We start from the raw sequence: 13,537 nt of genomic DNA, 5'->3' as shown, positions 1-13,537 counted from the left end.
TCGCTGCTCTTGGTCTGGCTGCTCCCCTTTGGCCTTCCTGGCATGGTTGCACCTTGTGGAACGAAGTTCCAGCCAGTGTAGCCCGCAGGATCGTTGCAGCACTGAAGCCCGACCACCACGTCAAGGTGGCAGCTTTAGGTCGGGTTAAAGGTATGTTTTGTGTACAGTTAACCTATACTCCAAACATGGCCTCTGCTACTTAGCGAGAGTGAAAGTTACGTGTACCCACTTGATGAGCGGTGATTGGCACGCAAATGCTATCAACATGAATCAATGCGAGGGTGAATTTTAGCATAAGTATTTCGTCGTCCAGCTAGCGACCACAGCAGTTACCTCGCCCGTCGAGTGGACGCTCGTACGTACATGGAAGCCAACTACAGCAAGTTATTTCGTTCAGCGAAACCAACATTTCCCGAAAGAAAACGCGAACTGAGCCGTATAAACATATCTTCTTGCCCAGATAGCCTTCGGCTGCCGTACAAAGGAGCACTACTTAGGAACGTTTTGAAAACAGGCTTTTCCCAGATAACAGCGCACTTCTACCATAGGAATATGTTACTGAAATTCCGGTCTGACTGGTTTAGGACAATCTGACCGACTTCAGCGTGCTCTAGAATATCCCGGACCAACCATTCGTCCACCGATGGGTAACTTGTGTAAAAATGATCGACGAACTGGTCGACTCTACAGGACTGGAGGACGAAGAGGACGAAGAAATCACAGCTAACCCAGCCGAAGTATACATTAAGGGAGTTCTGAAGTCTTCACTTGTTCATTTCATGAATGCGCCGAATGCAACTCTAAGTGCTTTTTTGATTTCTCAACAGGCATGTTCCAAGCATTAAGGTAAAACAGGGTGGCTGGGATGCTGAGTGAACTAATACGGCACATAGGATCTGCACTAAACTTGAATGAACCAAATTTACGGTTTCTAATAGAATGAATCGAATAGGAGCACTAGCAACGACAGTTTCAATAATTCCCCGCCAACATGATGTTAGACGCAGAAGTCAAGGCAGGAACTAGGAGGACAGAAGTTCATCAAAGATACCTATAGTTGAACGAAATATTGCGCATCGTGAATGCATTGTAATCGAATTATGCAAATTCTGTCATTGGAAAAAAGTAGGATAAACGGGGGAAAATCGGGGCTCAAGACCTTAAGTACTGGCCCACAGCTGTTTTTTCGGCTAACTTAATCAGATACATACGTAGTTTGTGCGATCTAGAACAGGCACAAATTGAAGTATTCTCTTTAAGCATGAAATAGTCTGACAAACGAAAAAAGATTCATCAACTAAGGTTTGAAACTCAGTTTTATGAGCGTATGGCTCAATCCCAGGATTTGTGGCCGACTGCAAATGTGTGACTAGAACGGTTTAGGCCTATTCAATGGACATAGCAATCACAAGGACATGCTGTCCGGACGCTTGATGATAACACGGCCTTAGTGGTGCACAAACCCACGGCGCTGTGGGGCAATGCGAATGAACAGAACTGACTATATTCACAAGCTGAGGAACAATTTCGGTGAAGTAAAATTTCCGCTTTCCAGATGCCAGAGGCAAAGCTGACACGATAGAATGGCAACTGAAAAACACACAAAACTAGAAATGTCACTTCGAGTACACAGTTTGATACAACAGTGTTCCGAGATTATATGACCCATCCAAGTTTCGTAAATCTGCTCATCCACTGCGTCCCATGGCAGGTATCCCCCTATCACTCAATGACACAAAGGATAACTGAACTCCTATGACCTAAGTACACAGAATTAGCCAGATATAATCTAAATGACGCGTTTCGGTTTGCTGAACTTATCAGAAATCTAAACGTTCCAGCTCAATTGATGGGGCTTCCTTACTCAAAAAGACACTTCTAGTTGAGGCCAGTAGCTGACTCTACATGCATAGAGTTGAACGGAATCGCGATTTTCTGTCTCAAATTACATATCTTACCGACAGATTGACTGCCACTTGGCCGTTTACTGGCAGTCGTGCTCATGGCCACGCCAAAACGGTACCAACAGTGTCAGTGTCTTCTTTACCGCCACTGAATCGATGACGAGATTGGTCAGGTACCTGAAGCATTCAACACCGGCCACCCGGCATCTAGTTTATTCATGAATTAGAACAAGCGACTACTATACTATTTGTGGATGTTTTGCTGGTACCCCACGACAACCGGCGTACCATCCTGGACTATGTATCCTAAACCCAGATGGATGGGTCACTATCTCCAATTTTAGCTACCGTCCGAATTTTACCAGCTGTTTGACAGTACACTTACAAACTTAGTCGTTCCATCGAGTGCTTATGTTCAGTAGTTGATTCCATTAAGGATGTGCCATGCGAAAGTGGTTTCTCTGTTAAGTTTCTGGAAAAGTAGTACTATTGAATCCACAGATTGTTGTTGTTAAAATGAGGAATTGTTTTTTCTACCACCTGTAATGAGTGACATCCTGTGAGATATCTACACACCGCTTATCTAGTAACGTTCACAGCGTACTTGATGTGGCAAATATTTCAGCGCTTTAAAGACAAGCTCCCACTCGTTACTGCAACTATGTGCATTCTCCGACTCCGGGATTCGCCACATGACGAGACGATCAACAATGAGGGTAAAAGAACATCAACGGTCGTGGTGGTTAAAAGTAGAGGGAAGACCTTCAAAAACACCGTTTTGAACATTCGATCACCTAAATTCATTGCACCAAATTTGGATCGATTTCCCGGGTTCTATACCAAGTATCTCAGTACAAATTCACGGGAATCAACCGAAGGATATTAAGCACATCCATTTGCCTTACAATCCTAACCTGTGTAGGCCAAAGAAGTTCGTTACCCTGTTTCAACCATGATCAAGAGTTTGCGCGAATTTCCGGCCCAAAGGCCATACTGATAAATTGGCGACGACATATTAAATGATGCATATTAATGTTAGCATGCCCATATATCAATTACGTCTACTAATGTTTCACCTGATACATAATTGAGTAGTTCGTAGAGTTCATCAAGATTATTGATGTGAGCATGAATCCGTCGCATAGACGGTGCTGAATTGACTAGGTTTACAGCGTAGGTTTCCCATATAACCTAGGAGTGCGAATAGTTGTGTGATGCAAGGAATTTGTCACAGTCAGTATGGGTCACAGATGTGAGCCCGTGTCGTATTTCTGGTGGTCTATATAAGCGAAGTGTGGAAGAGCCTTAGACTAAGGCTCCTGTAGTCAACATGATGCAAGTATGTCTGTTTTTGGTTGCTGCGAGCGATGTGCTGTGCACAGCGCCAGTTTGCTATCCCCCACGTATCTTGTGGACCTTCATTTCATCAGGAGTTGTCTTATTGGTTCAGGATAACTTTCCCGATACTCCTAGCCGGACGTTTTAGAGCTTGCCTCCTCAGGAATGTACTTCCCTTAGAACCCGTCGATCAATAAACTCTGGTCGTAGGATCTAGACAGGCCAGGCAGCAGGGTTTTACCGATAGTTTTGGAATGTTCTAGGGGATTAAGTGAAGCAGCCGTTAGTGATTATTTCGTAAGATAGATTTTCGAATTTGAATCCTATTTAATATTGGTAGTTCCAAGTACTTAATGTTCATAATGTGGTTTGATTTTTTAGCATAGATCAAACTCATTTGTAGGATGAAATTTTAACTAATAGTTCTCACAAACTGACCACAAGCAACACGCCTAGGCTTTATCGGTTTTCCAACCACTGCCAAGAACTGACTCATTTTTGTCAATCTTATCAGACATCGTACGATTGATAAACAGACCACCATCGACTAAAACTGGTTATCTTCAGCTACCCTTCGGAAGCGTGAGCAACCCAGAATGCAGTATATGGTGGGTAAATTCGCACTAACGCCACCAATGAAAGACTTTTAGTTTACAAACGCCGGATATCCTAAGGCAAATTTGCAGTCCACGACTCCTCACTGATGCCGCGTCCTCCACGAACGCGATATCTCTAACAAAGAATCACCTATCCGAAGTTTTTCTAATCTGGAATAAGAATACAGGCAACATCGCGCCATCCCTAGCTATGGTTGATATAGAATTAATAATCTGGTGTCATGTGCTGGGTGCCAATAAATCGATCGATCGCCCGATAACGCTGATTTATCCGATTCGAAACAATGTATGCACGGACATCACTAACCCGACTCAGTTCACTGATCGATCAGCTAAGGGCAAATACCAGCTTCGTCACATGTCTGTTATTCGTCTTTTGTTTGTTGGATATCATGCGCGCAATGTATTCCACTTATGGTAGTGAATTCCTTTTCAGGCAGTTTATTACCTACCGGGACGGGAAGTTTACTGAAAGAATACAACAAGTGTGAAGCGTTGTGTTTGAAGCGGCTGCAGTTTGATGCCCTGCGACCACACGTCCCCAAGTATGAAGGCGAAAAACTGTTGGGAAGTACACGTATCCTTTCCGTTGAAATTTTTCTTGTATCTCCTCACAATACTTGTTATCTCGCTGTAGAATGTGTATCATCTTTTTTGATTGTAATTACTCCCTTCTCTATTCTTCCTACCCAAATTATTACTGAGACATAGATTAGTATATCGGACCTGTACCCCGTGTTCGGTCAGTTAAGATCTCATCTGCTTTCAGGATCGACTGATCTTGACAGTTCTATATATGTTTCGGCCTTTATCCGGGTAACTGTGTTTGCATGCTATCGGGATTTTCACTCCAGGTGCATGTTGAAACAGTTCTACTTGAATGGACGAACTCAGAGACAATACTACAGCGAGCAATTCGGCTAACAGCGAATTCACAGACTTTCCAGCTGGTTGTCTTTTCATTTGCACTGCTTAAACAGCGACGCCAGAGCAGCCAATACGGCTATCCAAAAATGTATGTCTCATCAGTGGTCCCTACCGTCGTGCACAATTTCGTGCGCTATCCTTGGTGAATGGCCACCGCCCACAAGAGAGCCGCAGTACCTTAAAGGGTTATTGTGCATTAAATGAGGTATGGCGTTTGTAGGGTGGATACCAGCTTATCAAGCTAAATTTACGCGATACCTGCCAAATGTTACGAAATTGAAGAATAATTATGGTGACCGCACTGCAAAAAACTTCCATCAAGTTCGATATTGGAGTCGTAATAGGCAGATTGAGAGCAGGGTTCACACATCATCATCGCCTGAGACAGCAACATAAGTGTTGGCATTGATGCTTTACTGCCCTACAACTATGCAGTTTTTTTGGTTACATTTGAAATTTTGGAGTCAAAAAGAAAAGGAAAAGAGTGGGTGAGGGAGGGGACATAGATCAGGCATTCTGAGGTAACTACACCTCCGACCGCTCAATCATACAATCTGGAAACTGACAATAAGAGTGCCACTGGCATCCATCAGCCGCCGTTTCTTGCAATGTATCCAGCCAAGCACAGGTGGAGTCACAGAGATCCCACCCTGGAAGGTGTACTGTGCCAACAGCAGTCAAACTCCTCGTAATCTCTTTCACGCCCTTCTGTCACTTCATATGTTGTCCACTCGTGGTTTGTGCCATTCTGAAGGATGCACGGTGAACAGCACTTGTCTCGGTGGACGGTGTTTCAGCATGTGTAGCACATGGTTGAGCCATCGTAGTCGATGGTTCTGGATGTTTTCCGCGTTTGAAGTGCCTGCTGCACAACTCAATAGCCATTTTCCAATCCCCTTGTGACTAATCCGTTGACACCATCCCAAACCAGCAACGCTTCAGAGGCATCGGTGTTAAAATCCTGAAGGCGCCTCACATCATCTATCCGCAGAGGCTACGTCTCGCAACCATACAACACAGACTTAAGACCCAGTAATATGCTTTTTTGACGCCACAGGTGACACAACTTAGCAAACCTGATTCGAGCCTTTGAGATTCTTGCACTGACTTCATCAGACCCATTTCCGTCAGAGCTGATACAACTACCAAGGTATGCAAACTTCCACACAACCCCCCAGTGATTCTGCTTGAGTTGTAACGGGGAAGGTTCAGAGACTGTACGTTCTGAAGCATGAGTTTGCACTTTGAGGGTGCAAGGCGCATTACGGAAGATTGTATGTCGATGGTCAGCCGATTTCAAAGGGCTTGTGTCTCTCATTGGTCTTCGAAGATGAGTGGTGTCATCCGTGTACTCCAGATCGACAAGGTTTTCATCAACAACCCCGTGGTTTTACAGACCTTCCACCGTTCATCTTAATGCTTCACCATTGGCGCATTCGAATTCGAATGGAGAGAATGGACATCCTTGTCGGACACTACTTTTTGTAGCGAAGCCTTTGGATAGCGCCGCAGTGGATTATGTTCAAAAACTTCCGGGGCGTACTCTGTTGAGCATATGTAGTTAACAGTACTGGCTGATCGAGAGAATCGAACACAATATAATAGCACTGACTACTCAAGAAGCTGAACACTAGAATGCTTACTTTAAAATAAAGAAGCCCGATGCCAGTCAACTTCCCTAGATTATCGCGGTTTGTTTACACTCACCCAAAATCTTTCATCAAAGGGTCCATTGCAATGAGCAAAAATTCGTGATAGTGCCATAACCACTTTCTGGATGGTGTACACAAGGATTCGGACCGACATCGTGATAAGCGTATCAAGCGTGCTAACTGGTCACATAACTACTGGAATAAACACGTTAGTCGACCACACCGCCCCTATTCTCTAACTTTTCTCTTGCCTCGTTGCAAACCCTAATCTTGTTATCCCTCCTTTGAGAGACACAGCTAAGACACACTAAGATATATTAGGCCGCCATGATGGTGCACATCGGCTTTCCTGAACCTGCTATATGTATCGACTCGATAGGTTACGTGCAGATGCAAGATCTATTATTTGGCGTCCAGTCGCCGTGCATCATGGACTGCAAGATGGGTACGCGAACATTTTTGGAGGACGAAGTCAATGATGCGGTCACCAAAAGAGATTGTCTCAGGCCGGTATGTCTCCAACGTTTTATCCATATTCTTTGCTTTTCTGTTTACAACCGAGGTCTACTTAAAACTGGCTGACAGCATCGGATACGGTGATTGATACTATCACGAGAGTCAAAATGCATCATCATTGATTTTCAAATAGTTTCCTCTTAACAGTGAATTGCATGAGTACTCTGGTGTCAGCACCGACAAACAAACTGAGTATTAGGGACTGCAAGATCGACTGTATTTCGCATCACTAACTAGGGCTAACCCGACGCAAAACGCTTTGCTGGCTGGTTCGCCGTACCAGTGATTATCATTTTGTGGAGTGACTTTGTGGACAGCACAAACCAACACTGTTTAAGGCAATTGGTTGTGGGTTTGGTCATGCATATAGCAGACTTCTTACCCTTCAACGAGGCATCATTACCTTAAGCTACCAGTGTTCCGCCGACAGCTTGAATTAGGTTTCCACATTATCGTTTCAGGTCGTACCTTACTCTAAATCAATGAGTTTTCAGAGCGTATTCTGACTCGCCTAAATAAATAGCACACACACGTGGCTGTGAGGTGGCAGTTGACCTGTTCGTCGAAATTGGCAATCGGTTTACAGTTTCTTCGCCATAGTAGATTACCTGGCCGGTGCGTGACTGGGTGATCGTATTTCTTCGTATGGCGTGCTCGGCGAGCAGATCAATTGCCACCTGATCAAAAGCCAGTTAACGCACCCGAACTACCAGTGTAACGCTGTTGAAGCATGTGAATAGTCTATGGTTTGGTGTCCAAGCTCCGCCCCACATCTGGTGGAAGTTGAAGTTTACTGCGGAAATTGTGGAACTGTTTTACAGTGTTGTGTACTGCTCAGTAGCAAGGGAGTTCAAGGGGACACGTGAGAATGCTCAGCTTTTCTAAAAACTACATGCATATGAAATGTTCACTTTCCTGTCTAGTGACTTGTGACTGATTGGTAAGTGCTTGCTAATCGATGACTTCGCAGCGAAGAGCTTTCCTCCCTCCACCAATATTTCAACACTGCTGAATCACGTGAATGTTTGACGCATTTTGATAAAACGACAAGCTGTATATGTACTTTACGTTTAGTGAAAAATGCCTTGGTGGCCCTGATGGGCAAATGCAGACATCTTTCTTTCAAGTCAGGAGGCCAACGCTCATTGTATTGGTGCCAAGTAATGCGCACATTTCTTTACATCATGGTTGTCTCCATTCCAACTTACTTCCATAGGAAGCTCGAGGCTCATAGCATGATCATTTCTACTGGTTGTGGCACTTCTGATGAGACGATCAGTGAATTAGGACACTACAGTGTTTATTACATCTGATCCATCGAAATGGCGATCTGCTTCGGTGTTTTTTTCCATACCTAGCCTGTGTTCCCTTCGCAGACACCTTATTGTTTGGTGTTCTTCCAGGTTACCTCAGTGTGGACAGTGGCAGCCTTGAATACGGTGACGGTTTGAGTATCTCTCGGTCAGACTTTCGTACTTCCTGTGTTTTTGTACTCTTCGGAGCCCATTAAACGATGCAATGCCGATCACAGTTGACGGCTGAGATCCGAAGCAGTAGACGAGCTTGAACAAGGATGGCCTCAATAGGTGACCTGGCGAATACTGGATATGACAGTGGATTTAGAAGAGTATTCACTAGTGTTCTTCGTAAACCCACAGGAGATTTTCGTGTATGATAAAGATAGTTTACTTTAGCAACGCTGCTTGTCGTAGATATTGGGGTCAGTTAAACTCAGAAATATCTTATTTTGTTGTAGGATATGTACAAGAAGATGATTGACATTGATCCTGACGCGCCGACTCTGGACGAACACAGGCAGGCGGCTGTGACCAAATTACGGTATATGCAGTGGAGAGAAGCACTGAGCTCAACAGCATCTCTCGGTTTCCGAATTGAAGCTGTCAAGGTAGTACTTTTTTTCTTTCATTCTTATCTTAAGTGGCCATCTGCATGTAATTTAGAAGGATAGTACATCGTTCGGTGATACGGACCTTGGGATCACGATGGCCCCCTCTTCTACTTGGGTCGCTGTTGCCAGTTTTAAGTCACTGATTATGTGAATGTTGGAAAACCAGGCTTTACTAATCGGGCATTTTCCTTCCGCATATCATTATGAATGGTGTATTATTGGGAGGAAATATCTACTGACTGTAGTCGATTTGTCTTTGCTTTTCCGAAGTTGCCAACTGACCCCGCCGTTCAGTTCAGTTTGCTTCTCAAATTCTCACTGATACGTGTACCGTACCTTGTATGCTTCCTTTGAATGTCGCCAATTTGAGGAAATCGCACGGCTTAGCTAGTTGACTGCATCGGTTTCTGGGCCTTTCATATAGATTTACACAACTGTGAGTTTATAGAATGGACTGTCAAGCTTACTTATGCTGGCCTACGTTGCGGAGTTCATTGGCGATGTACTTTTGATCACAGTAATAACCAGCACAACGTTCATCTGTTCGGTACACACGGCCCTCATTAGTTGAGATAAGGGCTTTTGCACTCCTAGTCACAAGTTCTCATTCCCGTGCTCCACAGATGGAGGTGAAGCGATATAGAACGGACGAGTTGAAGCGAACTGAGAGTGTCATCTAGGCACGAAACGATGAGTGGGCTGATTTCGGCTAATGCCTTCAGCTTGGCAGCCGGAAGCACTTTGTTGACAGCGGGTGAAGGCTTTGGGCTCCAAATGAAGCGGATGAGACCGCGTCAGTGTTTTCGAACAAATGATCAAGACCATCAGCTGTCTCTAAACATGTAGTCACAGACTGACGTAGTCCTCGAGGGCACACGCGCCCTAGCATTGCGCGTATGTAACATTGTGAAACGTAGTGATTAACAAACGGCTGCCTCATTATACATGAGTCGGTGAAACATGTCAGCTTACTATGAACGCAACCACACAAACATACAAACTATTGAATAACAGACACTTAGAATGATTGGACATTTATAGCATCCGACGTTTTTCTTGGTCAAAATTCAGACTCAATAACCGCTCCTGCGACATGAGTTCTCTAGTCTAATCTAGGGACCTGCGTTTGACACATGCATGAATAGACACCACGCTGGACTTCCGAATTCGCGAACTTTGCCGGTCTATTCGGATTACTCTCAAATGGAAAACACCTAATTTACGATTTTGGCTCAGTCCACCAGAATAGACAAAACGTTTGAGCCCCCCACCCAAGGCAGCTTGTTGGCTAGAGTATTGTGTTATCTCCTTGATTATTAGTTTGTCTTCGCTATGTAGAAGGGAGTTCGCTGTGCATATTTTTATACGGACAACGTTATTTTATATTTGGTTCAACCGGTGCCACCCAAAGACACTCGGTTAACTTGTCTCATGGTGCAATGTTCATGATACACTAATCTTCTGGCGGGAAGAACCCGACGCAAAGTGGCCTCTTCTTTAGGACAGTTCCTTCTAGATCGTCTCTTGAGAAACAGACAAACACACCTCCCACTGTGAAGTGAGTAACTTATCCAACTAATCTGTTGACTTACCCGTTTTTCGATATGTTTTGAACATTTTCTCGGTGAGTTATTCACACCACATCATATTCAGTAAAATAATGAAGTGATGACTTTGTCCTACTGGTTTACTATCTAATCTATATCCGCACGTTCCACACTGCATACTGTCTGCCCGCCTTACCTAACTGGTTGTAGGATTTCACTTCTGTCTACCGTGCACATGAATCCACACATTAAATGGTGAGCGCAATACCATGTTGCAAACTATATTCTGTTTCCAGAAGTCTGAATTCCCCACACAGCGAGATTTCAAACTAACTCAATCTCGCGAACAGGTGAAGAACATCCTCAGGGATTTCGTCCAGTCGGATCAACATATCTGCGTGAGTTCGCTTGTTCGCAATATCGATTTTACGGCCAGTATTCTTCGATGGGTACTTCTGTGAGAATTGCGTACCGCACCTACAAGTTTGGTGTGATGTTCAGGCACAGAATATCAATCTGGTTGGGTATGAAGTGTAGCTCCTGACAGCCGTTACACTTCAGCACAACTAAAATGACCTTACTAGGTCGGTATTCTTTTCAATTTATCATGCGGCTGACCACCGCGATCTTCACATATTTGTTACTTCTATGCGTTTGCACCAACCTGAGGTTTTGGTAATGCACAAACATGCCGACATGTTTGTGTTAACCGTAACTGAATTCAGGTGAAGTTGCACATACCAACTTTATATTATTTGTAGAGTTCACTGATGAAATTGTCCAGGCCTGTGATTAATTGCTCGATTGGTACCAAGTTGACACTACGCACCAAAATCCGAATTTCGTATGCCCACTGTAATTTGGCTCAGACACTTGATTCTTTTCTAATTAGACTTTATGAGGCCCAACGTAAACGTCCATAGGATCGTGCTACTGAACCTTTCACTCAATAGACAATCTAGATCTCAATGACTTGAATCTGTGGCATATGTTTATTTATTTCCTCTTAGTCTCAGGTATAGCGCCCGACTACCATGCCGCCCCGAATGAAGCACGAAGGTCGAGATACTCCCAGGTTGCCCACACCTACACAGGGGCAGTCAAAGTGCTGAGGTTGGGTTCCACCGACCTAGCACGAAGGTCGAGATACTCCCAGGTTGCCCACACCTACACAGGGGCAGTCAAAGTGCTGAGGTTGGGTTCGAACCACCGACCTTCCAGTCTGTAAGCTCGCACCCTAACCACCGAACTATCTCGAACTCTGTATCCTCACCTTGATATCACCAGACAGGGGACGTAACTTGATTCATATATCTTTGGGATATGAAAGCAAATTTTTCTTGCTGCTTCAGTCATCCTCCAGAGAGGATAGGTGCGGTCTGCTGATGATAGCTGTTCATGGATGGAGGCGATTCTCAACAAGGCAGGACCAGATTTGTCTTTTAAGCAAAGTTCATCGCTGTAACACCCTTTCCCCTGCCTAGTTGCCATGCCACCCGAAGGAAAGATGAGCGGTGGGATACTGCCAGGTTGCCCAAGCCTAGACAGTGGAAGTTGAGAGTCGAACCACAGACCTTCCGGTCAGTAAATTCGTGCTCTCACCACTGAACCATCTCGCCCCAAGAGAAATGTCTGGAAGCAACTGCTAGAGTCCATCATCTATCGCCCCGAAAATTGCATGAAGCTCGAGACACCCTCGTGCTCACTTGTTTAGCGACTGGTGGATGATTGATGTTGGGTTATCCGTTCCTCCACATACATTTAGAGAAACAAGTTTAGTACCGTTAACTCTATCCCAGTTCGATGGCAGCCTGAGCTCTGGACTTATTCGTGCACCCAGCACTCCCGTATTGATGATTTCTGAACGCCCCCTCAAGGTGTTTGAGGTGTTTTATAACATATCCATTTTGCGTTGGGATTTCATTATCCACACTTGGGCCTCCTGCTCATTCTGCGTAACAGATGCATCAATTGCCTAATGTATCTCTCTCCATTCTTTTCAGGAGCTATACCACCGACGTCTAACTCTCCTTAAGTCGTCCTTGGAAGCCTCCAGGTTTTTCGCGGAACATGAGGTAGGTATGCTAGCAACGAATGAGGGTTTACTTTCGATCGGGTAGGGAGCCTCCAATAACCGGTACCTTTTCGGTGAAGGTTGGTCTTATCGAGTTCTTCAAAGTGTCTCAGGGACTTGGAGGGATCAGCGAATTATTTTCACTAGCCAGTTCGAGATTTTGTAACATACCCAAATATTTGAACACAGTTTAGTTCCAAAGCTACTGAAGGTTGGCTAACTTGATACGGGTAATGTAAAAATAAATGCTTGATCATTATGTTTACTCTGTAAGACGTGTTTGTTCTTTGGCTTGGCCTTATTTGTTTCTGGACTAGCTGCGACTTGCCCACAATCCACTCTCCCTGCCTCCGTTGAGGAGATCATCCATAGCCAACTTCACTTTGTAAATACCTTAGTTTCAGTTCGGCCGAAGGTATCATGATGATGTCTGGATCAACCTGCACTGCCGAAACCATGAGTGACTGTTCGTTCTGCGTTGCGCACATGTAGTGCCGGCGCCAACAAGACAAACTTCTTTGGGTGTCTATTTTTGTATGCACTTGTGCTCTTGATGCTCTGGTGAATATTATCTGAATGCCCGTTTGTTTACGCTGTTTCGTACATCTGTTGTTTGTATATATGGGTGATTTCAACTTCTTGCCCACTTCTAGCCTACTAAAGAAGGTGATAAACAATCAGTGTGAAATCCAGGTGAATAAGTGTGATCTGTTGCAGCGTCCGCAACAGCTTGGTCGTTCCCATCATGCTTAGGAGGCAAAAGCTAAATCTGCTTCGGTGAGCCCGTTGAGTATCCAATTACATTTGTTTCCTTATTGACAATAAACTGTAGGCCAACCCTAGCATAATTGTGCTACTTGGTAATTGATCAGGTGGCTGTTGATCTGTTCGCCGAGCTTGGTGCTTGATTTGCAAACGTTTCGTCACCATTCGAGGAGACATCTCCAGTGCGCTGTAGTTTGTGTAGTCCCTCTCTTCATCGTCATCATCGACAACATTACATCAGTGTTCAACACCGATGCTTCACTGCCGTCCCTCTCTTTGGCCTGCGTT

At 44.6% G+C, this 13,537-nt stretch overlaps 2 protein-coding genes across 2 annotated transcripts in view; one reads left to right on the top strand and one right to left on the bottom strand.

Annotated features, from left to right (window-relative positions):
• The window catches only part of T265_07801 (hypothetical protein), a gene marked incomplete at both ends in the record, with an annotated part of 21,876 nt that extends 8,904 nt beyond the window's left edge, over nt 1–12,972 (bottom strand). Inside the window, one exon of the mRNA XM_009173421.1 lies at nt 12,878–12,972. Coding sequence (XP_009171685.1) covers nt 12,878–12,972 — 95 coding nt within the window. The remainder of the gene's footprint in view (nt 1–12,877) is intronic.
• T265_07802 (hypothetical protein) overlaps nt 1–13,537 on the top strand; it is a gene marked incomplete at both ends in the record, with an annotated part of 39,255 nt that overhangs the window by 17,370 nt on the left and 8,348 nt on the right. Inside the window, 5 exons of the mRNA XM_009173422.1 lie at nt 4,296–4,436; nt 6,818–6,948; nt 8,711–8,860; nt 10,707–10,808; nt 12,414–12,485. Coding sequence (XP_009171686.1) covers nt 4,296–4,436; nt 6,818–6,948; nt 8,711–8,860; nt 10,707–10,808; nt 12,414–12,485 — 596 coding nt within the window. The remainder of the gene's footprint in view (nt 1–4,295; nt 4,437–6,817; nt 6,949–8,710; nt 8,861–10,706; nt 10,809–12,413; nt 12,486–13,537) is intronic.

Source organism: Opisthorchis viverrini (genome assembly GCF_000715545.1).
Source record: "Opisthorchis viverrini unplaced genomic scaffold opera_v5_185, whole genome shotgun sequence".
Lineage (NCBI taxonomy): Eukaryota > Metazoa > Platyhelminthes > Trematoda > Opisthorchiida > Opisthorchiidae > Opisthorchis > Opisthorchis viverrini.
Note: the sequence above shows the minus strand (reverse complement) of the source record. Positions and strands in the feature narration are given on the sequence as shown.